Below are 25,081 nucleotides of genomic sequence, written 5' to 3'. Positions count from 1 at the left end.
ACGTGCCTGGGTATGAGATCACACCTTGTGAATGGCAGGGAAGTTGCCAGCTCGTGTTGCTGGGATTAGGATGCAAACTTGTTCTCACTAAGCGATGCTAATGCCATATTTATGACTGTGTTTCTTCCCTGCTGCTCAGCCCTCCAGTCCCTCCTTTTGGGACCTCACATATGACCCTGCAAAACTTCATCTGCTTGGAGGGGGGTCCATCTCACTAGGTTTAGGGACCCTTTCTGATCCTACAGGAGATTCTGTTCCCTGTGATGTTTTCTATTCATCCCGACTTTATTCATAGCCTTAAAAGTCAGCAGCCTCTGGGCTTAAATTCTAGCTCCACTTTTTTTTTTTTTTTTTAAACAAACTATGTAACTTTGGGAAATATTTATCTTTCCTGGCTTCAATGTTCTCATCTGCAAAATGGGATTGTAGGTAGGCTTAAATGAGAAAGTCCACTGGCATGTGGTTAACACCTAAGGAATACTAGTTATTGTTATTATTAAGAATATTGCCATTGATTAAAAAATGTTGAGACATCAGGGTCAAAGACAAAGCACTAAGACCTAGCTTAGTGTGGTCCCTGGGGCTGGCATCACCTGGGACCTTGCTGGAAATGCAGAATCCCAGGCTGGATCCCCAGACCTATGGATTCAGAATCTGCACTTTTACAAGATGCACAGGTGACTCCTATTTGAGAGGCATTTCAAGAATGCTCCTTGAAGGCCAGCTTATATCAATGAATGAGCATGCAGGGAGATGGTTGCAAAAGGCGGAGGGCAGGGATTCTCTTGGTTAGAGCCTCGACAACATACCACCTGCCCAGACTCTCTGCCACGCCCCCAAGGCTGGTCCTACACTACACAGGTATCCTCTCGATAAGACACCAGGATACCCTGGGGCTGGCCAGATATTAATTTTAACCTGCTTTTGCCACTGTGCAAATGTGGGGAGGGGGAGGATATGTGTAGGGGTGGAGGGGAGCTGAGAGACCTATGATATGATTTGCTGTGGGCTCATTACCCCTTAAATGTGGTTTATAATCACTGCCATTCAGTGAATACTGTGCGCTGGAGCCTTTACTTACCTAGTTTTCACTCCTCACAACAACCCCAAGAAACAGGATTTTCTAACCCCATTTTACAGGTGAGGAAACTGTGACCTGGGAAGTTTGGGCTTGCCTGAGGTTACCCAGCCGATGACAGTCTGAGCATGTACTCTTCCACTCTGCATCCCCCAGCCCTTCCTAGGTCACCAAGCTCTGAGCACCCACAGCAGCGAATGTGGGAGAGGATGCCCAGCAGGCCGCAGAGCAGGTGGTTTTTGGTGATTATTCAAAAAAGGAAAAACCTCCAACCCTCAAGAGGAGGCTGTGCCCGTTGCATGTTATGGAATTATCTGGGCTGAGTTTGCTTCTGAAACAGGCAGGCACTACAGGGCAGGATTCACAGGTTCTCCACCAAACCTGCTGCTGCAGAAGGTTTAAACATTAAACCATAGGGTGGCCTTATTTAAAAGCAGACCGTTTTATAAGGCGCACGGTGCTGTCTAGACTTGGGAACATTTATGAATGTGGCTGTACTGTGAGTCGGGCTCAAACACCTGAGTTCCCTCCTCCTTGCAGGCTCTCTGACTTGTGCAGGAACAAATGGGATTTTTGGGGGTGAAGGGTGTGTGATTTCAGACGTTTGGTAATCTCTTCCTACTGGGCCTCTTCCTTACCTCTGTGTTTCTTTGTAGATGTGAGAATTGAGGAAAACTGGAGAGGAGTTTTCCTCTGCAATGCCGGGCATGTCTGTGCATTTCTTTGGTAGCCCTGGCCATGAGGGTAATTATGTAATTACTGGTGTGAGTTTTGCTTATTGCCCGTACCCTCCCCACCCCACCTCCCACCTTGAGGGCTGGAGCAGTCGCACTGGCTCCCTCCTGTGTAGCCTGGTACATGGTAGGTTTTCAAAAAGAACAAGTGGATGAACAGCCAAATTTCATATAGGCTGAAGTATGAATATCTTGAGGCTGACTTTTGATTTTAAGTAGAAACATATTTGTGCCCTGTTCAGCTGAATGGTCAAAGGAGGCAGTGTGGGAGCGGGTAGAGAAATGGTCCTGGGATTGCTTTTTGGGTTCAAGGTGTTCATCCTCCTGTCTGGTTTGGACTCAGGAGCCCTGCTGATAATGGTGTGTGACCAGCTGATCTGATCTTCCTGATTTCAGGTGAGGTTGCAATGTGAAGACCCAGGATGGAGATGCTCTTGTCCTTTATGTACTTTGGAAACATGTCCCTAAGACCTCCAGTGACTGTCCCTTGAGGAGCCAGGAGAAATTCAAGTTTGCTCTGAAAAAGAAAGGAAGAAAGGAAGTTTGTACTTATAGAACACTCACTCTGGGTTAAAAAAGACTGACACTTATTGAGCAGTGACCCCCTGGCCCAGGCGTATTCTTGAGCACCTGACATGTAATCCTCACCAGGACCTCTGAGGCAGGTACTATTATTTCTCTACTAGATGAATGAGAAAACAGGTACACAGAGAGGTTATGTAACCTGCCCAGGGTCACACAGCTAGAGAGTGGCTTTAGCCTGGACTTAAAGCCATGTTCCTAAGCATTATGCAATACTGTCTGTGCACTGGCTCAGTGTATCCTTCAACTTCCTCAAGCAGACACTCTTACAGGAGCTGCGTTTAGAGATTTTCTTTTTCTTTTTTTTCTTCTTTACAACCCTCAAACAATATGACAACCATTCTTAGCTCCCTGAGTCCTACAAAAACAGGCTGAATATGCAGCTAATACAGCAGTTGGTGTGAGATGCTCCAGAGAAGATAAAATGGGAAGGGCATAGAGAGAGGGAGGTGGCCATAAGGGTGGCCTTATCAGCTAGAGGGGTCAGGAAGGGTCTCCCTAAGAGGGTGGTGTGAAGCTGAGGCTTGAATGAGAAAGGTGCAAAGATCCCCGGTGTGTAAAGCATTCAGCATGGTGTCTGCTCCATCTATTAAGTGGCTAATGAATGCTGGCCATTATTATTAGTAGCAGTATTGTTTTTTTGTTTTGTCATTAACTGGCTGTCAGGACCTTGGATGGGTCTGCCACCACTCTGGGAGTAGAGCTGAATGTCTTCCCTCCAGCCTTGGCAGGTGCACAGATGAAAGTGATTTCTAGCATTTGTCTCCTCCTGACTTCCTGTCACCCCTTTGAAATCGGGGAGCAGAATGCACCCTCTTTTACATTTTCAGTGGAAAACTCATTGTAGGAAAAGGGAACATTTTTGTGGAGAGACAGCCACAATGCTTATTAACATTTATGGAACCCTTTTAGTTTCCTCAGTGCTGAGCACGGCTTGATGAGAATGTGGGCACTTTCCTTTTCACACCCAGCTGAAAGCATCCCCTGGCGATTGCACCGTGGGACCCTCCGCCTCGCTGGACTGTTAGGGGGGAATCAGCAAGTGGGCTTATTTTCTTGCCCTTTAGAATGTTGCTACCCTCCTCTGACCCTGCATCGTGAAGAATTTATGCCTATTGTAACTTGACAATAGAGCCTCCTTGAGGCCAAGTTCAGCTTGCTGCATAATCAAAGGGGTGGTTTCTACCCTTGACCATCTTTAGCTTATGGAGGAATGTAGGAGTTGTTCCAGCAGCCACCCACACCCTCCACAGCCTGTGTGTGTTCACTGTCTGCTTCCTCCCAGAACAAGGTCCCAGGATTACAGCGCTTCCTCAGATAAAATAAAGCCATCCAGTCATATCTTTACATTTGACGTAAGCGAAGGGAAGTTTTTCTTGCCATATACTGAATGGGGCTGTCGTGAGGACTTGGGGTAGCTCTGAGTCTGGCTCTCTGCTGAAAAGGGGCCTTTAAGCTGGGAGGCTTATTCATCTCCATGCAGCCTCCTTCTATCTAGCCATGGGTCCACCCATGGTCGAACGGAGGTGGAGCCTGCCCCTGGGTTTACAGCAGGGCCTCCTGTGTTTTATATTTGTTTATCTATTTCTCTATTGCCTGTGTAGATAGATGTTAAAGAAATTCTGAATCTTCTTCCCATTATGCTTGTCTTGGCAGTATTATTTAACTGGGGTGGTTCCCACATTTTTTGCCCCAGTTCTGCTACCACTTCTCTGGTCTGAGCTTGCATCAGTTAATAACATCAACCCTCCCCTCCCTTTAGCTTCCCTCCTTTCCTCCTTTCCTTCGTGTTTCCTTCCTTTTTTATCTACCTGCCTACCTGTCTACACTAAATGTTTTCTCGAGTCTACCATATGCCAAGCATGGTGTTAAGGACTGGAGGTTAAAAAAAAGCAGTGAATAAGATCCCTACCAGTGTAGAGTCAAGTAAAGACACAAATGCTGACTTAATCACAACTGGGGTAAGGAGACTGCAAAGGAGAAATCCAGGGAGCTGCTAGTCAGACATAACCTGTTTTTTGGGAGGTCAGCACATAGCAAAAACAGTCATAACAACTACCCAGTTCTTGTTGAGTCATAGACGGACTGATGTATTTTAGAAATGTTTCCGTTTGTAGTGCTTGGTGGAGAGCTGGTGCAAGTCAGAAGTAGCACGTGCTCCCAAAAGTGAATATATCCCTGCTGAGGCTGGCTGGGGTTGACTGTGTGATAGGCAAGGTGTAGCCGTGGGTTGCTGATAACGAGGACTTTCTTTGCTCCAGATAACTCTATGCCCTTATAATCCAGAAGGATGGTTTAGCTGCCTTTCCCCTAGGAAAGTTTACCTGACCTCCACTGGTGAGAGTCGAGGTCACAAGAGGACCAGCCTGGAAAGGAACTGGGCAGGCTTTCTGATCCGGCAGCACATTGATTGGTGGGCGTCTTTGTTACCCGTGGATGCTCCTTCCTCAAGTAGTTTTTGGCCCGCTTAGAGCCAATCTGATTAAGTTACCAACCAGCTTGTTTATGAGCAAAGATGAATCCATTGGCAAACACGCTTTTCCTTATTAGGTTCCTGTTGTCATTCATTGCCTTTTTCTTGGTGTGTTTCTTTTGAGTAATTGCTCTGTGTGTTGGCCCTAGCAGGTCTCTGCAGTTTGGATTTGCAACTTTGGCACTGAGCTTTGGGAATTGACAGGGGTCGGGCAGGGAGATGAGCTGTCACTCGCTTTGTTTTGCCCTGATTTGTCTCCAGAAGAGCCCTCTAGTCATACCATGTGCTATTGAAGGTGCCTTGAGCAAGAGGAAGGATGTAGGAAGGAATTCGCTTCTGAGCCCTTGCGTAAACACAGCATAGCCTGGAGTCTTAAAAACCAAGGCTTGAGGCAGAGCTGGCCTCGAGGTTGGCCAGGCAGTAATGATTCTTTATAGCCACCGCTGTGGCAGCTGCACAGTGGAGCTGAGTGGTAACCAGTTTCACCTAACCACGTTTAATCATCAATACCCTGTAAACTGAACTTGCCTTTTTTCTTTTTTCAAAGCATCAGGGTTCCTCGAGTAAATGACTCTGGCCGTGTTAAGCAGCCTCTGCTTTATGAAAAAAACAAAAACGAAACAAAACAAGAACAAAAACAAAAACCACCATCACAAATCCCAGGCTGTTAAAACCTGATGTTTTCTGTTGCCGGGAGAAGAATGTTTTTGCTATATATGAAAGACATGACAGGGGGCTTTTCCAAGCTTTGTTTTGGTTATTGTCGGTTCTGCCAACAAGTAACATCTGTATTTATTTTCCAAACTCCCCCAATGGCTGATTTGCATCTGTTTAGTTCTCTGAATAACATTTCATTTCCTGACTTTATAGGTTGCTATAAAATCCATTCGTAAGGACAAAATTAAGGATGAACAAGACATGGTTCACATCAGACGAGAGATTGAGATCATGTCATCTCTCAACCATCCTCATATCATCAGTATTTATGAAGGTCAGTGATTTTTTTTTTTCACCCCCGTATCAGTTACCATTTCTCATACCATGGGGCCTGCCAAGACTTTGAGATAATTGCCCTTCTGGGCAGAAGCCAAGTATTTTTCCTCATGATGCAAAAATAGTCCGGTGTTATCTCTTACTTGGTTACCTTGAACACAACCAGACACATGAGTGCAGCTCATTTTGGTCATAAAATATCTCTGGCAGATGCCTTATTCTGTCTTCTGAATTCCTTGGCAGTTGCTAAGCAACCCACCTTATTGAAAGGCAGTCTGTGAGACAGCCTTGGTTTCTGAAAAATGACAGTTTGCTGGGTGACCAAATAACAGTGGATACGTTGTAAATGTCATTCCCCAAAGTCAGTCGCTTTGCCGGTGGTATGGAGTTATTCAAAGTTAGGTTCTCTGAGTTAGAAGTTAACCCTGAGCAGGTCCAGTAAGCACCAAGAAAGAGGGTTGGTGCAGCAGATGCCTTATAAATGGAGCCCAAATTGTGTTGGTGTTTGCCAAAGAGCAGGGTGGGGAAAAGCTTATACAAATGCTCAGGCTTCGATTCAACTCTTTGGTCCTTCATGAGAAGAAATGGAGAATAAACCGCCTACAGACTATCATTTATTTTTTAAGACCCTGTAAATAAATTACACAGCAGTATGTGTTTATTGTAGAAATGATTGAAATAGAAATGTTAAAATGAAAAAATAATTTTTGTCCTAACTCCCAATTTGGTAAATAGCTTTCTTTCCATAGCTCTGTTTTTATCTATTTCTCTATATCTATTTGTGGGTTTTGTCCAGTTAGATCATGCTATTTAAACTATTTTTTAGCTTGATTATTTTTTCATTTGTTGTCTCATGCATCTTTTCTGTGTCAATAAATATTCCCCTGTAAAGACCTTTGAAAAGGTTTTATAGCATTCTGTTTATGGACATACCATAATTTATTGAATCTAATTTCTTTTGCCAAACACTTAAGTTGTTCCAAATTTCTGGTTATTGTAAACAGGTCTTCACAACTCTCCCTGTGCATCATTTTGACATTCATTTCTGATTATTTTCTTATGAAAATTTCCCAATTTTGGTTTTACTGAGTCAGAGTGTTTCCCTAGAATATTTAAAAATATATGACTGAGTCAGAAAAATGAACTTATTGCCAGGTGCAGTGGCTTATGCCTGTGATCCTGGCACTTTGGGAGTCTGAGGCAGGCAGATGACTTGAGGTCAGGAATTTGAGACCTGCCTGGCCAACATGGCAAAACCTGTCTCTACTAAAAATGCAAAAAGTAACCAGGCATGGTGGCGCGTACCTGTAGTCCCAGCTACTCAGGAGGCTGAGGCACGAGAATCACTTGAGCTAGGGAGATAGAGGTGGCAGTGAGCTGAGACTGTGCCACTGCACTCCAGCCTGGGTAACAGAGTGAGAGTCTGTTTTTTTAAAAAAAAAAGGAAAAATGAACTTATTTTTAATTTCTGGTCTGATTGTAAAAAGTTATCAGGTAGGACTAAAAGGAAACCAACAGTGGTGCTCCCGAAGTTTTTCTGACAGTTTTCATTTTTCATCTGGTTCCCTGATCTTTTGTTGCCATTCTTTTTTTCTGCTGCTTCTATTTTTGCCTCTTATCTAGAAGTAAATGTTGGTAATATATTTCTTTTATCCTCGTCATTTGAAGGCTCATTTTTGGAGCCCTTGGTGATAGGATTTTTAAGGGAAATTTTAATCGCTTCCATCTTTTATTTATGCCACAAACACCTCTTACAGTGCTTCTCAAGCTTACAGTGCTTCCCTAGGCCAGTGGCATCAGTGTCACTTGAGATTATTAGAAATGCAGATTCTCAGGCTTCACCCAGGACCTGCTGAATCTGAAACTCTCTGGGTGGGGCTCAGCAATCTGTGTTTTAACAAGTTTGAGAACCACTAGTCTACTGAGTGTCTACTTCTTGTCAAGCACTCTGTTCAATGAGGTTAGAAATTTAAAAGCTGAATGTGATATGGACCACACTCAAGAAGCAACATGGATCCCACACTCAGGAAGCAATACAGGTCGGACACAGTGGCTCACGCCTGTAATCCCAGCACTTTGAGAGGCCGAGGCAGGAGGATCACTTGAGATCAGGAGTTTGAGACCAGCCTGGCCAACATGGTGAAATCCTATCTCTCCTAAAAATACAAAAATTACCTGAGTGTGGTGGCATGTGCCTGTAATCCCAGCTATTTGGAAGGCTGAGACAGAGAATAGCTTGAACCCAGGAGGCAGAGGTTGCAGTGAGCTGAGATTGTGCCATTGCATTCCAGCCTGGGTGACCAAGTGAGACTCTGTCAAAAAAAAAAAAAAAAAAAGCAATACAAGAGAGTGTGGAAAAAGTGCTATGTAGATGTAGTTTGTTCTCATGCTGCTATAAAGAACTGTCCAAGAGTGGGTAATTTATAAAGGAAAGAGATTTAATTGACTCAACAGTTCTGCAAGGCTGGGGAGGCCTCAGGAAACTTACAATCATGGTGGAAGGGGAAGCAAACATGTCCTTCTTCACATGGACGGAGGAAGGATAAGTGCCAAGCAAAAGGGGGAAAAGCCCCTTATAGAATCATCAGATCTTGTGAGAACTTACTCACTATCACGAGAACAGCATGAGGGTAACTGCCCCCATGATTAAATTACCTCCCTCCGGGTCTCTCCCACAACACGTAGGGATTATGAAAACTGCAATTCAAGATGAGATTTGGGTGGGGAGACAGCCAAAGCATATCAGTAGACATGTAAGCAGTATATTTTGGTACCATGTTCTGGAAGCTTGGGGGCTGGAAGTTTTCATGGAGGTGTATGGCATTTGGGCTGGGCCTTGAAGGAATTTTTTGATGGGGGAAGAATTGGGGAAAATAGAATTCCAGGCTGATAAGATAAAATCTGAATATGCCTGGTGAATGAGGGGAAGTTTTAGAAGTTAGAAGTGAGTAGAGACACAGACACAACGTGGAAGTGAGTTTCGTTAAGCTCCATAGGCCATGGTGAAGGATTGACCTGTAGGGTGTGGACCCAGATGGTCCTGTGGCCTGTGAACACTATTGTGATTTGGGATTTCTTGGCCCAGAGTAGGAAGGCAAAGAGAGTGCATTCCCAGCATGAAGGTTCCGGGTTCTTTATTTGAGAGGCAGTGTGTGGTCGCTGGCATCCCACATGGAGAAACCCGACTTCTTTACCAGCACCATGCCCTCTATGGCCTTGGGAATCAGACAGGACTAATGGAGAAGAGGAAACCATCCCTCTGCCAAAGAGAAGATCAGAGACAAACCTTAATGGAAGAATACTCAGTTACCAACGTGAAGATGGCCTCAGTAGAGCCCGGGCTGGAGGCTTTAAGGAGAAGAGAAGCCCCCAAAGCTCTTGCTTGTCACTTTAAAGATGCATAGCAGTGCGAATGGAAGTTCTTTAGGTTACTAGAAATAATTTCTATCAAGGCCTCAGGAGGGAACCGGGGCTTCAGTTGGTGAAACCCTTAGGACAGGTTTTAGGGAGTTAGGGAAGACTTGAGGTCTCACGTCAGGAGGTCTTCAGTTTCAGTCCCCAGTCCTCCACTGTGATCTAGGCACAACACTTGGGGTAAGATGGTAGGCTTCTCAGTGCCTCAGTAATCACATCTATAAAATGGGGATGACCATTCTAGCTCTGTCATGGGGTTTTCAACAGGATTAAATGGCATGATACATGTATCCGGTAAGCTCAAAAAAAAAGATAATTATTATGAGAACACTGTAATCATCACAAATAGTTCATAACATGGGGTCCATTGACAAGGGTATTTCATGGATGAGCTGCAGGGATCTGTGAATCCCTTGGAATAGTATGTAACTATGTTGTCCAACACAAAAGCCACTAGCCACAGGTGGATATTTAAATGGAAAATAATTAAAACCAAATAATTTAAAATTCATTTGCCCAGTCACACTAGCCATGTTTCATGTGCTCAGTAGCCACAGGAGGCTAGTGGCGACCGTATGGGACAGCATAGCTACAGAACATTTTCATCCTCATAGAAAGTTCTGCTGGACAGTGCTGCTCTATAATGTTTTATGTGTTGTGTGCATGAGTTACTTTTTTCTGAGAGAGGGTATGTAGCTTTCATCAGACTCTCAAAGGTATTCCTGACCTCAAGTAGGTTAACGAGAACCCAGTGCCTCCAAGTGTTTTGTGACCTGCAGGGTATCATGCAAATAAAAGGTGTTGTTTTTATCCAGAAAACTCCCGGGGTCTTACATGTGTCCTTTTTCTTTCTTTTAATTTCTTAGAGCTCTCCAGTTTCTGTTCTGTTCCCTTTCCCTTCTCCCACGCAAGTTCTGTTTCTCCCACATCCACTAAATAACTGTGGAGGAGGGCAGCTCCCCTCCCTTCCCTGGGAGTTGGGAGCAGGAGATTGCCAAGGCTGTATTCCAGCTTCTGCACCTCTCACTGGGAACCACAGTCCCAGGATCCCATGCCTTTATCTGCTTTCTTGCCCAATAGGACCCAAAGATCCAGCTCTGAAAGTGAAGTTAGACATCCTGTCATCTGTAGAACTCTTCATAGTTTACAAACGTCTCCCACATCTGGTCTCATTTTATCCCCACAGCAAACCTGTGAGGTGGGCAGGCCAGGGATTCCCATTTTGCAGTTGTGGAAACTGAGGCTCTAGAAGGTTTAATGACTTGCTGGGTGTGTTAGTTTGTTAGGCTGTTATAAGAAAATACCATAGACTGGTGACTTAAGCAACAGAAATGTATTTTCTCACAATTCTGGAGGCTGGAAGTCTGAGATCAAAGTTAATTCTTTCTGAGGGTGGTGAGGGAAGGATCTGTTCCAGGCCTCCCTCCTTGACTTATAGATGGCCGACTTCTAACTATGTCTTCATACCTCTTACCACCACATGTGTCTGTGTCCAAATTTCCTCTTCTCATGAGAACACCAGTCATATTGGATTTGGGCCTGTGCTAAGGACCTCATTTTAACTTATCTCCGTAAAGACTCTGTGTCCAAATAGGGTCACATTCTGAAGTGTTCGGTGTACTCAATGCCTGAGTTTTTGCGGGGATGCGGTTCAGCTCTTCATGCTGGGTGTCACGGCTACGTGACGGGTCTCCTGGTCCCCTTTGTTTTCTTGCTCTGCCTTGTCTCATCCCTGTATTTCTGATCCTGTGTCTTCTTTTGCTGGCTCTGCAGGCCACCTGGCCTTTTCCATTCTGCCCCTGCCTGCCCCTGCTGCAACCTGGAGGTGTGGTAGGGGCAAGAAGGGTGGCAACAGTGGTGGTGGGACCCGAGTCTGTGAGCCCATCTGCTGGTCTCCCTGCTACTCACAGAATGAGAGGGGAACCTTCTCTCTGAAAGCCGATTGGTTGACAGGCCAATCAAGAGCCTTAGCTTGGTGCAGAAATGCATTAATTTGCTTAGAAAGAAATGGATGCTAAGGCACCAAAGTGGCTATTCGGATACCAGCCAAAGGAGTAGAAGCTGTAAAAGAACTTGCCAATGTCTTCTTTAGCAAAGATCTTTATGATTAAAATAAAGAGCCAAATGTGCACACACATAGTGACAGCAGCAACAACATCTACAAAACAACAATAGCAACATGACAACGCAATGATGTGCCTAACCCTGTATGTTTAGAAAGTGTGGGTTTTAATGAAAGGGAGCCATCATCTTGAGCTGTACTCACCGGTGATATTGAAATACCAGTTCTAGAGAAAACGTGACTTATTCATTAATAAAAATGCTAATAAAGTGCTTACTATGTGCCAGGCCCTATTCTAGGCACTAGGAATACAGGGGCCAACAAAACAAGCTCCTGTCCTTCTTGGAGCTGCCATTCAAGGAGAGGAGATGGAGAGTCAACAAAGTGAACAGACTAGGCGGTCCCTTTCGAACTGAGTCTTGAGCTGAAAGACTTTTGAGTAAGTGGTTATTGAGTGAAGACCTGAAATGAAGCAGAGACTAAGCCCTTCAGAGTCCTGGGAATTCCATACAAAGGGAACAGCATGCACAAATGCTCAGAGGAGAGAAGGCACTGGTATGGGTAGAAGGGACAAAGGATCTGGGAGGTTTGCAGGGGTGAGGAGGAGGGTAACAGGAGAAGGAGGTGGAGAAGGCTAGATCTGGACCACACTGGCCAGAGGAAGGAGTGTGGATTCTTTATAAGGAATGATGGGAAACTGCTAGAAAGGAGGAAGTAGCGTTTTTTGATTTACATTTTAAAATAATACTAAGGCTGGGCGTGGTGGCTCACGCCGGTAATCCCAGCACTCTGGGAGGTCATGTTGGTAGAGATGGGGTTTCATCATGTTGCCCAGGCTGGTCTCTAACTCTTGAGCTCAAGTGAGGTATTTTTGGTGGATCCTCAGGCCTCACTTGAGCTCAAGAGTTTGAGACCAGCCTGGGCAACATGGTAAAACCCCGTCTCTACCAAAAATACAAAAAATTAGCTGGATGTGGCGGCACATGCCTGTAGTCCTAGCTACTCAGGAGGTTAAGATGGGAGAATCGCTTGAACCTGGGAGGCAGAGGTTTCAGTGAAGAGCCAAGTTTGTGCCACTGCATTCCAGCCTGAGTGACAGAGTGAGACCCTATCTCACAAAAACAGATAAAATAAAATAGTACTAGTAATAGCAAGGAGTTATTGAGTGTTTACCTTGGGCTAGGAGGTGTGCATGTACTATCTCGTTTAACCCTTGTATCTGGGAAATATGAAATGTTAAGATCCCTATTTTTTGGTAAGGAAAATTCAGCTTTAGGGGCAAAGTCCATTTTCTAAGGTTACCAACTAATAAGTGGTGGATCCGAGAGTTGAACCCAGGCAGCGACACTCAGAACTCAGTGCTCCTGATACTAACCAGGTCATTTGGTGGTCTGCAGAGACCGCTAATTGGAAGGAAGTATTATTCTAGACCCTGTGATATGGAGAATTCCCAGTCTTCATAGAGGTTGCAGTCTTACATATCTGACAGCATTAAATCCTAGCTTTGTAGGCATTTTAGAAAATACTTCTGCCAGCATCTGAGGAAGAAGGTTGGGGTTCAATTATGTTAAACTCATAGGTCAAGTGTTTTCTAAACTGCAGAACACCATGAAAATTTGATTTTTATATAATCACAATACCCACAGGCCCGTAAAATCTGTGACTTCACTGAAGCAACTCTGCTGCTCACCAAATCTCAAAAATAATTCCTTTCAAATGTATCTTTCTTGAACCAAACCCTGGGGTTAACTCTCCTATTGACCCGTGGGTGAAGGTGATTAACCCTCAAATTTGTCAACTCTGTGTAAATACAAACATAACTGCCTTCTAATGCTAAGTAAATAAAAGAGGATAGACCTACACTTTTCAGTGTGTGATACCGAGGGGAGCCTAATCAAGAGAAAAGAAAGAAATCTCTGGCACCATCTCAAAGAGGGACCCCTGTTTCCAGTCAAAGGAATTCCATTCTCTCAGCAGGGAGGTAATTGACAATATGGAAAAAACAGCTGAAAAGGAAGTACCCACTGGAGCTTTCAACTGGGTTGCCTAGGATGGAAGAGATAAAAACAGCTTTTGCCTGAGGTTCTGATTTCAGGACCGAAGTTCAAACATCAAAGGCATGCTGTCTCACCCCCACTTCCCCTTTGAAAGCCTAGGAGACCCGATCTGCAAAACCACTGAGAACAAACATCTTTCGCATCCCATCTGGTAACAGTCCGGTATATAAAATTGAAAAGGTGGGTGGAGGGGTGGGGGAGATTCGGCCTGTGACTTCCCTTTGACACCCTTGGTTTTGGTTTCTGGAAATCTCTCCTCTTGGCCATGCAAGATTGCATCTTTTTATGGGTTCTTTGCATTGTGATACGCTGGAACTGGCCAACCCTTTCATCACTTCTCCTATTTTAGGTAAGGGTGATCCTGGGTTTCTGGGACAAAGTTGGAAGCCTCTTTGGCATTTGTTAACTGTGATCTCTCATCCGTTGGAAGTGTTTCTCCAACTTGAAAAGAAACGAAATAGACAAACACGTCCTTTGATAAGCATTTGAATCTCATGCCCCCACCCTGTGAGCCTTAAGCATCCTGCCCATGAGAAGATAAGTTATAATAAGTCTGTATTCTCAAATATTCTCTGAATTCCCACCATGAAGACACTTTGGATGAGTGCACTATCAGTTAAAAGCTCCTCTCATCTTACTAGAGAAATTGCACTACAATATGCTTTTGCAAGCTACCTGTGCTCCCTGAGGTTTGGATAGGTCTTTCTGAGGGGAGATATCACTCTTGGCGAAAATCACTGCTCTAAAAATCCAGAGAAGCAGAAGAGAAATCAAGAGACAGGGGCTGTGGAAAAGCCTGTATTCCTTATTGTACACGGCATTGCCCCCACCCCCCACTCTGACCTCCAGCTTGTGGCCAGGGGCAGTGGAGCTTGTGTAAGATGTTTCTGCAGACCCCAGCACAGGTCCTGGAATCAGAAAGTGTTGCTGCTCCATCCTGTGCCCCTGGAAAATCACCTCTTGAGAACGGCAGGACCCTGGTAAACTGCTTAATAATGCATTTAAGCAGCAGTTCTCCAAGGGCAGTCTCGGACCAGCTGGAGTCTGCCCCAGACCTGCTGAACTGGAAACGCTGAGGGTGGGTTCCAGCACCCAGAGTAATCATTAGCCCTCCAGGTGGCTCTGATGTACACCCAAATTTGACAACCCGACTGTGCTAGAAAAACCCCTCCATAGAAGGTTAGAAGCAAAACCTTCCAAATAATTGATTCGTTTCCTTAGAAACAAAAGCAGGGCTGTATTTCTAGCATCAGTTATTTGGAAATACTTACAAGCAGTTTATGTTTCTCTTCTCAGACACAACTGTGGTACTCCAGGGTTCTCAGCCAGGAAGATTTGCAAGCAGGTCCTGATTTAGTTTGTTTTGAAGGCAGAGAGTGGCTGAATTGATCTAACAAGATCAATGATGCTTAACATTACCCACTGTTCTCATTCATTCCTTTGCTTATTTAGTCTTTGAATCATTCATGTGTTTTACAAAAATGTATTGAGCACTTTTGTTCCAGGTACTGTTCTAGTAACACTTTTGTTTCGGGTACCATTCATTAAAGTAATGGTGAAAACCGCAATCACTTCTGCACCAACCTAATAGTAGGGCAAGAGTGTAAATTTGTCATCCACGTAGGCTGGGATTCGAATGAGCCAATTGCACTGCCAGTTACTGCTGTATGACCTTGGGCTAGTGACTAAGCTTTCTGAGGCTGTTTCCCTGTCATTAAAATGGGACCAGTAGCTAGCTACTCTATAGATAATGTAGGATTAAATGAGCTAGTGAATAAAATTGCTAAGCACTGTGCCAGGGCCATGCTCAAGAAATGGAATTGATTATTCCTGATGTCATATCTAGGGATCAGTGAGATGTCCTTTCTGGCTGGGGTAGAAACTTCTGTTGGGAGGTTGGAAAAGAGAAGATTGAGGCCAGCTTGCCTATCAGTGATTCTGAACGATGGAGGCATATTAAAATCTCATGAGGAGTTTGTAAAGAAATGCTGATGCCTGGGTCTCACCCGCAAATATTCCAGTGTAATGGACCAGGCTGAGAAATACAGGCTTACTCCTGCAACAAAGAGAAAATGAGCCCCGCTCTGGAAACTTGTCTTGGTCTGATCACTTATCATCAGTGAATTCCAGGGAAGAACGTGTGTCTGGCGGCAGTCACCAGTGAGCAGTGAGCGATACGTTCGGGCTTGGGTGTACTTAGCTGTTGGGTTGCTGCCCTCATCAGAGACTCAGAGCCCCATGAAACGGTTTGTTGAACTTGGCAAAGTAGTGTATTATGCTTGTGTTTACTCTTTTGAACCCATGGCAAATCATTGAGCATTTTAACACACTCCCTCTGCTGCCAGATTCACAAGTTCCACATGAAGTCCCTGCAGACTGGATCCGAACTGAGGACTCGCCCCTGTTCGTAACACAGCCCCGGAGAGTTCTCTTCACGTGTAATCATGTGAACGAGCGCTTCAGCTGTGAGCCTGTCCAGCCACGTTTCTAATGAGTTTCCTATTAAGTTAGCTATTTGACCTTCAAGTTATTATTTTCATTGTTTTCTTTTGATTACACCCAAGTCATTTTTCTAGAGGCTGGAGATCAGAAACAAAACAGCTACAAACTAACGCTACTCCCAGGCTGTCCTGCCTCGCCCTCCTGGGTTTCCTGGAATTCAGTATTTTCCAGTGCCTTAAATAATGCCACTTATACTTGACACTAATGTTTAAAGAAAAAAAAAAACACAACTCTATTGCCCTTTACTATGGAGTCTTTCGGAATGAACTGGGATAGCTTTCTTAATTTGCACAGACAGTCACCAGCATGCATTTGGGAAGGCTCACAGAGCACAGAAGAGGGGCCTCCACAATGGCCATGTACAACAGCGGGGATTTGGATATTGAAAGGGGGGTCAGATTAGATGAACTGTAACTTTTAACCTACAGAGTCTGGGATTTTTTTTGATTTGGGGAATTTGTACTCCCCGCCATAACTTCTGACAGCAGGTGCCTCTGGTAGGTATGGCTCAGAGATTGACACCCATGCTTGGAATGGCCCTAGGGACCAAAGAATGGAAGAGAGCTAGGTTTGCCTTCACCTCAGCTTTTACTGGGGGGCACTCGAATCCTCCGATGTCTTTAAATGTTCATTCACTATTTCTGCCATTCCTCCACCTCCAGCCCATCACACACATACCTCGAGGGCACGAATGCAGCCTTGGGTGTGGACTCTGCCACTGCATACCCATAATTCTGGATTTGATGTCTTCCTTAGTTCCCCTTTGCTGCTGAATCGGAACAGCTAACACTTCTGCTTACACTTGCTGCCGTGTGGTGTGATAATACTTACTATGAGGCATAAGGTAGAGGCTTCGTTTTAGCAGAGGAAGAGCCTGCGGTACAGAAAGGCTAAGTAACTTGCCAAGGTCACCCAACTGGGAAGTGGCTGGAGCCAGAGGTGTGATGACCACGGGCCTGGCCTTTCCACCTTGGTGAGGTGGTGGGGGTGAGATGAACCCCTGTATCAGAGCCCTCTGCCAGGGTTTCCAGGGGTGGAAGACCAAGGCTCTCTTCACAAAGGTATTTCTATCCCCATCACTGCCAGAACTGGGGAGCATGCTTTTTCAGAAGTTCACGGCATCAAGTACCAGAACCCTTGCTTCTTTCTGGGGGTAGTTGTGAGAGGTTCTGATCAATTGCCGGGGCTTTCTACATTCAGGATTGTGTGAGTGAGTTGTGTTTTTTTTGAGAGAGAGAGAGAGAGAGAGAGAGAGAGAGGTGTGTGTGTGTTGTGTATGACACAAAGGCTGAGACAGAGCAATAGAGGGAATGATCAGGGAGGCTCTGGAGTGAGTGTGTGATATTGAGTGTGTATCATGAGCCTGTGGTGATGGCTGATAGAGCCCATTTCCACCTTAGGTCTTTCTTGGTTTCTAGAAATGCTCCCCAGGGATGGTTGTGGAAGGAGGGTGGAGTCCAGTGGCTTGTCCAGCATGGTGTTGTCAAGTCCCCTCTCCCACACAACTTCTCTCTCTATCCTGACCACGTCCCCTGCCTTCCTAGGATTGGATATTGGGCCCCATTGGCACTATTAATCCTAGCAGGCATGGATGGGTCTTGGCAAGGCTTCTGCATCCCCTTTTCTGCAGGTGGCTTCTACACTTTCTTACCATTTCTTCTGCCTTCCGTGGAGTCCACGTCTGGCCGTGGGTGGCCTCGTTGGCTGTGGTCCTCTTCGGGCATGCCAGCCAACATCTAGAAAGAGTTTTGGTTCAAGAAAAGACAGTGAGTGAACAAAAAAGTCTTTCGTTATGCAAACCAGGAACTGCACTGAATCAACTCAGACCAATGTATTGACAGGGAGATGCCAGTTTACATTTCTCATCCTCACTGCTCTGGGCTTTCAGATTCAAGAGATCAGAGGACCATTTAGTGAAGCCGTGAGCCCACGAGGTGTTTGAAATTGACTTCTAGGGTGGAAAGTTTTGAAGAACGAATCTTGTATTGACTAAATGACTCAGTTGGTTTGCAGACAGTCCTTTCAAAGAAAAGATCACTTCATTTTTGAAGTGAAAAATAAGCTACTTTCTGTGAGGATTGTCCTGACCTTTAATAAAAGAGCACCCATGAGGACTGGAAAGGTACTTTGGTCTGAGATTTTGGGAAAATGACAAAAACGCTGCTGCCTAGGGAGGCAGTGCCGTGGAAGAAATGGCAGCACCCTGGATGCCACCTAGGAGACGGAGCTGATAGAAGGCAAAGGTGTGAAGAGAATTCTCATGGGGCCACTCCTAGGCCCTAGGCCTTTTTTATTAAAATCAACAGATGGGCTGGGTGCAGAGACTCACACCTGTAATCTCAGCATTTTGGGAGGCCGAGGTGGGCCGATGGCTTCAGTTCAGGTGTTTGAGAGCAGCCTGGGCTACATGGCAAAACCATGTCTCCAGCAAAAAAAAAAAAAAAAAAAAAAAAAAAGATAATAATAATAAATAATAATTAAAAAATTACAAAGATTAGCCAGGAGTGGTGGTGTGTGCCTGTGGTCCTAGCTACTTGGGAGACTGACACAGGAGGATCACTTAAGCCTGGGAGGCGGAGGTTGCAGTCAGCCGAGATCTTGCCACTGCACTCCCACCTGTGTGACAAAGCAAGACCCTGTCTCAACAGACGAACAGGAAAACCAGCCAACCAACTAACCAAAAAACTCAACAAAGGACTCTTCCTCCCTGGAGGTTACAGAAAGAAATTCTCCCTTTTTAAAAGCCCACCCTTCCTGGCACATCCTGTAAATTGGTCCTCATCCTCTCTGCTTTCCAGGCCTCTTTCTTCCAAAACGGCCCAGTGTATTCTGCTGCCACGTGGGCAGTGGATGCTTAAAATCCCAGGATCTCCTCACTCATCAGCGTTTCCCTCAGACCAGAGCACTGTTTTTATTGACTTGAGCACATTTTCTCAAGTTCTACACGTTGTGTTATTAACCTCGAGAGCTGCAGGAGGCAATCTCTGGGAGCTGGGTCATTAGCCTGGTTGTGAAAGCCCAATGATCAGAGGACAGAACGGGACTGTCAAACCAAACATCTGATGAAATTCAGGATTAATGTGGAGAAGTAGCTGTTGCTATAGCAACCAATCCCTACTCTCCTTTGAAATGGAAAATAAACAGCAAACAAGAAAAATAATTTAAGTTGGTGTTTGGGAAGAAGGAAGGCCTGCTTGTGGAACAGTTGAAGAAAAAGGAGAGCTCGGGTATTTTCGGATATGTTGAAACAATGGTGAAACTATCTCAAAAGCAAAACCGGAGTCATTTTTGGGTGGTTCAGTTCCATGCCTGCTTTTTCTAGAAATCTTTTCAGGTTCCTTCTGGGTGACCTCACTGATCTTTCTGATTGTCCAGGTACTTAAAGTCTGTACTGTACAGGTTAGCTCTTGAATTATTTTTTAAGTACTGGTCGTTTCCAACTTGAAAGCAACTCCTTAGGGGTAATGACTGTGCCTTCTCCTCTTTTATATTGCCTTTGACACGTAGCAAAATACTCAGATGGATGCCTCAAATAGGCTGATAATAAAGCTGTTTCAGAAAAATCGGTGAGATTGGCTCCATTTAATGAAGGAGAACCTTTATTGGATGTAATGCAAAAAGCAGAACTGGATGATGGAGGAAGGGGGTGGAGAGTCGTGGCAGGAACATTTGCTTTTGAGTTGCACAAATTTGCCATCCAATCTTACTGGGTATCTACCCAACAAAAATGCATACAGATATGCATCAAAAGACATGCACAAGGATATCCATAGCAATACTATTCATAACAACCCTCAACTGGAGACAGCCCAAATGTCTATCAACAGTAGAATGGATAAATAAACCACACGATACATTCACATAATGGAGTACTCTAGAGCAATGAGAATGAACAATCTTTGACGACATTGAGCAACATAGATTATTCTCACAAACATATTGAATTAATGACAAAGGAAATATACTACATGATTCCTTTTTTTTTTTTTTTTTTTTTTTTGAGACAGAGTCTCACTGTGTCACCAGGCAGGCTCACTGCAACCTCCTCCTCCTGGGTTGAAGCGATTCTTGTCCCTCAACCTCCCGAGTAGCTGGGATTACAGGTGCCCGCCACCACGCCCAGCTAATTTTTTGTGTATTTAGTAGAGATGGGGTTTCACTATGTTGGCTAGGCTGGTCTCGGTCTCCTGACCTCGTGATCCACCCGCCTCGGCATCCCAAAGTGCTGGGATCACAGCCTTGAGCCACCGCTCCTGGCTATGATTCCATTTTTTAGAACTTCAAAACTCATCTATGACTTTGGTTCATATTCCTTATATTCATGGTATTGATGTATCTGTATCTTTGGGGAGATGATTAATGACAGAAAGAGGACATGGCAGGAGTGCTTGCAGGGGGCTGGCAATATTGTTTCTTGATGTGAGTGCTGGTGCCCTATTTATTTATTTTATTTTATTTTTTGTTTTAGAGATGAGGTCTCACTATGTTGACCAGGTTGATCTCAAGCTCCCAGCCTCAAGCAATCCTCCCATCTCGGCCTCCCAAAGTGCTGAGATTACAGGTGTGAGCCACCATGCCTGGCTTGGTTCCCTATTTATAAAGTAGGGATAATACGGATCCCTATCTCATAAGATTGTTGTGAGGAATAAATGTTTTAATCCATGACATGTAGTAACTCTTCAATAAATGTTAACTATTCTTATTACAAGCGTTCTAGGGTAGGAGAGATCCCTGTCTGGGAAGTCTCCTGGAAAAAATTGAGCCCTGAACAATTTCGTAGGTCCAGGATCCTGGATGCTGTCCTGTGCCTTGCTCCTGTCTCTTGGATTGTTCTCGGCGATGTTTGGTTGCCTGTGTGGCTCACCTGCAGCTCCCTCTGGGCCTTCAAGTTCTTGTGCTTTATTCATCGCCCTCTTCTTTCTCTCCTCCTAGTCCCTGGCCCTGCCAGTTGCTGGTGCTTCTGTTTCTGCTCTGTTCCCTTCCTCTTGCTGACCCTTCTACCTGGCCTGCCTTTCCTTCCCCTCCAAACTGGGAACAGTCTTCTTTCGGTATCCCCAGTGCCATCTGCATAGTAGGTGCTTTCTGCTGTGCTAAATCCAGGCTCTGCACCACCTGGCCATGGCCCCAGTGCTGTGGGCTGACTCAGGCTGAGCTAAGTTTCTATTCAGGGATTTAATTTTCCTGGTAGGCCTGGCATGTCAAGGGCCATAGTTTTCCTTACCATTCTGGAGCCACCAGGCTTCTGGGTAAAACTGTCTGGCCAAGAGACACAGGCTTTCATTTTTCAGAAAGGAAACCCTTCCCAACTGGTGGAAAATAAGCTTTTGCTTAGTGACTAATAACATAAACACAGACAAGATTTCTGGGCTTATAAATAACCAGTTGTAAAAGTGCCCAAGGGAAGCAGCCGTTTTTTGCTAGAAGAATGGCCAAGAGTATCCCTGTCACCTTGTAGATAGTGACCTTAAGCATGGGCAAAGGAGCGTTGGGCCAAGGGTGCGGAAGCTGCTCATTCTTCGGTATTAATTCCCAAGGCCTTGCTCTTATGCATTATAAATCCTAGACTATTCTGGAAAAATAACACCCGCTCTCTAAGGTCCTTTCCTGCTCGAAAATGCTGTGATTCTGCGGCAGCCACAACATGTTTTAAAGAGCGATGCCAGCAGGGAGAGGAAAGTGTTAGGGTTTTGTTTTGCTAGAGCTGCCTAAGTGGCTGATGAAGTAATTGTGAGAACAGCTTCCATTTGTTGAGCACTGGCCGAGGCACCGTGCTGAGGGCGAGAGACCTGTGAGGAAATTACTAGTCTCATTGGACTGATGAGGAGGCCGAGGGTCAGAGGGGTTGAGATATATGAGTAGTAATGGAGTGGCTAAGAGCTTGGGGGCAGCAGTCAGACTGCTGGGCGCAGAGCTGGCTGTGCCTCGTACTCCTTGTAGTTACGGGAATTATTATTCACCTTGTCCCCGGGTGTTCTCATCTGTAAAACGGGGATCCTCATAGTACCAAATCCTTATGATGTAATTCATGCAGAATGCTTGTTAGCGTGGTGCCTGCACGTGGTGCTTGCCTACAGCAAATTTTGCTGTTACTAAGAAAGCCTTCAAGAAGCTTCATCTGTAACACCCCCAGCCTGCTTGATGAAACACTGAGGCTTGAAGTCTAGGAATCTTGTTTGCTCTCAGTTAATTTAAAGTGGCAGACATGGGCTGCTTCCTATGAGGAACTAGGGGATGGTGTCCCAGAGCCAGGCCTGGCCGCCTGGACAGTTCTCTGACCACCTTGCTCACTGGCCCTGCCTAAGAGCGAGGGGCCAGTTTTGTCCCTCGGATATCATCTCATTCATCCAGTGCTTTCCGAACTGGCTCCATATGAGTTCTTCTGGATGCCAATTGGAGGACTGAAATGGCCCAATCAACTGAGTTAAGGAAACCAGGTTCTCCAAGGACAATCAAGTATTAACGTTTGGCTTGTGTTTGACTGTGGAATTCTTTTCTTCTTCAAGACAGCTTGCAGAATGAGTACCCCATGGAATATGCATTTGGAACTATTTCTTGACCCCTCCAAATGCAGTCAGCAGGGAGGCAAGTGTGAAAGGCTGGCAACCAGTAAGGATGGGGGTAAGGGGTGTCCTTGGAGGTGAGACAGGTAGACAGATCTGTGATATATTTTATTTTATTTTTGAGATGAAATCTCACTCAGTTGTCTAGGCTGGAGTGCAGTGGTGTGATCTCGGCTCACTGCAACCTCCACCTCCTGGGTTCAAACTATTCTCCTGCCTCAGCCTCCCCAGTAACTGGGATTACAGGCACCTGCCACCACGCCTAGCTAATTTTTTATATTTTTTGTAGAGATGGGGTTTCACCATGTTGGCCAGTCTGGTAACTTCTGGCCTCAAGTGATCCACCTGCTTCAGCCTCCCAAAGTGCTGGGATTACAGGCATGAGCCACCGTGCCCGGCTGGACTCGGGATACATTGTAGAGACAGGATCAGTAGGACTTATTGATGGAAGCTGCTTAGTAAAATATCTGGTGTATTGGACTGTATTGTGCCGAATTGTGTTTATGTCTCCTTGATACCAAATCAGTCAGTTGGAGAGGGAAGAATCCAGCCGTTGAAACAGCCCTTCTGCCTGTGTGAGGCGAGTGGTCCACACCTCCCGATAGTCACTGAAGGGCCAGAGGCTTTGGCTCCCTTAAAGATGCACCAGACTCTTTGGGGTATGAGGTTTCTTGTTTGTTTATCTGTCAAAGTACTTTCCTTCTTCCTACATCCCTTCTTTTTAAAATTAGAAAACCCGCTGCCCTCTCCAGGGCCTATCACTCTTTCGTTTTTGGGGCCTGAGCCATGCATCCCGAGGCAGTCGGGATGTTTCCAGTTTCCAGAGTTTATTGTTAATGAAAAGTGCACAACAGGCTGAAATCCCTGGCAGGAGCCAAAGCTGCAGGGTACACCGAGGCCAGCAGACGCTGGAGCAGCCAATTTTATCTGGATGTTCTCTCCTCCTCCTCCCTACCCTCCTCCTTCCCCTTCATTTTATCAGGGAGGTTTGGCTGGACTTGAAGGAGCCAAAAAGGAACTGGAGGGGTCTGAGCTTCTAGCAGCCAGCAACAAGGTATGGGAGGACAGGGAACCCAGGCCTAGGATAGGTTCCAGGTTAACTCAGTTCTTCATTGAATGTGTGTCTGCCTTGGTACTAGGCTCTGGGGATGAATTAGTATTGATAGCAACAATACTAGCTAACATTATTGAGTGTATGCTGTAAGGGGAAGGCCTTGTAAACATTGAACATACCTGATATCAGGAAGTCCTCCCAGCAGTTCTAAATACTTGCTAATATTATTCATGTTTTATAGTTGACTAAACTGAGGCCCAGAGAGGGCAAGCAACATCCCTAGAATCACACAGCTCTAGGAGTATCTCATTTCAACACTATAGTTTTTAGCTCCGTCCATCTAGGCAGAGGACATGGATATGTAAACCAGGAAATAAACCATAGCGCAGTTTGCATGTGCTATGAGGCAAGTATTGACTAGTGCAGTGGGAGGGGTGCTGTGGAAACCACGTATGAGCACATTCTTGGCTAATGAATTAGGGTGCTGGGCATAGGGGGCCTGATGGAAATGTTAGAAAAGTGGATGAGATGGAGGGAGGTAGGCAGGGGACCTTCAGGGAGGGTCTTGGGTACCCTGCAAAGGTTTTTGTACTATATCCCTTAAGAGCGATGATGGATTTCAGAACAAATATTGCTTATTTTATCCTTGCTCAAAGGACATCTTATGTGAAAGTCCAAAGTATGAAACAGGTGGCAATGGAGTGGCTTTGGACAGCCTGTCATTTGTGGCCTCCCTTCTCCCTGCCTCCACGCATGGGTCCCTGGCCATCTGCCTGGAACCCTGTCTTTGAACATCACAGCTAGAGAGCATAGAGTTGGAGAGAAAGAAGCGTTTACAAGCATTTGGGGAGACTGTTTCCTTGGTGGTGTGGAGGTTGAGTGAGAAGGGGCTGGACCTGGTGGCAGGGAGCCGGCTTGAGATGACAGTAGCAGCAGCCCTGCAGGCTGCGGCGTTAGTTCCCCATCCATGCTGGGGGCCGGAGCCTTGCTGATTCCAGCCAGCTCTTTGGGAGGCCATCCATCTAATGGCTCTGCACTTGATCTTTGAAGCCAAACTGCTTGGTTGCAGGCTGTGCCAGATTCTTAACCTCTGTAGGACTCATTGTCTTCATCTTTCAAACAGTAAAATTACAGATATTTCCCTGATCGTTTGTTGTAGGGTTTAAACGAGTCAGTACACGTGAGGTACTTAAAACCTTACACACAAATTTGGTGCATAGTAAGTGCTATATTGTTATTTATTATTAATGTTCAAAAATGCCTTTATGTAGTTTGAGTTTACTCATTTAATAAATATTAACTGAGCTCCTACTATGTTACTATGTGCCAAATACTGTTCTGGCTGCTGAGGATACACCAGTGAGTGAAACTGGATAACCCCCTTTTACATTTGACTGGGGGAGACAGAATAAACAAATACATGGAATGAATGTGTAGTAGGGCTGAGAGGGGCCCATGGGATCGTGCACAACTTGGTGGGCCACATTAAAAGCTTTGGGTTTTATTTGCCTGAGATGGGAAGTTATAAAGAGATGACAAGATTGAGCACCCATTTTGGGGTCAGAGTAGCTC

The 25,081-nt window shown here is 45.3% G+C and overlaps 1 protein-coding gene across 1 annotated transcript in view; it reads left to right on the top strand.

Annotated features, from left to right (window-relative positions):
* Window positions 1-25,081, top strand: part of NUAK1 (NUAK family, SNF1-like kinase, 1) — a 75,759-nt gene that overhangs the window by 26,402 nt on the left and 24,276 nt on the right. The window contains exon 2 of the mRNA XM_011975518.1: window positions 5,738-5,858. Within this exon, the coding sequence (XP_011830908.1) occupies window positions 5,786-5,858 (73 nt within the window). The 5' untranslated portion in view covers window positions 5,738-5,785. The remainder of the gene's footprint in view (window positions 1-5,737; window positions 5,859-25,081) is intronic.

The sequence above is a fragment of the Mandrillus leucophaeus genome, unplaced genomic scaffold (genome assembly GCF_000951045.1).
Source record: "Mandrillus leucophaeus isolate KB7577 unplaced genomic scaffold, Mleu.le_1.0 Scaffold157, whole genome shotgun sequence".
Classification (NCBI taxonomy): domain Eukaryota; kingdom Metazoa; phylum Chordata; class Mammalia; order Primates; family Cercopithecidae; genus Mandrillus; species Mandrillus leucophaeus.
The sequence above is the reverse complement of the archived record's forward strand: the minus strand, read 5'-3'. Positions and strand labels throughout refer to the sequence as shown.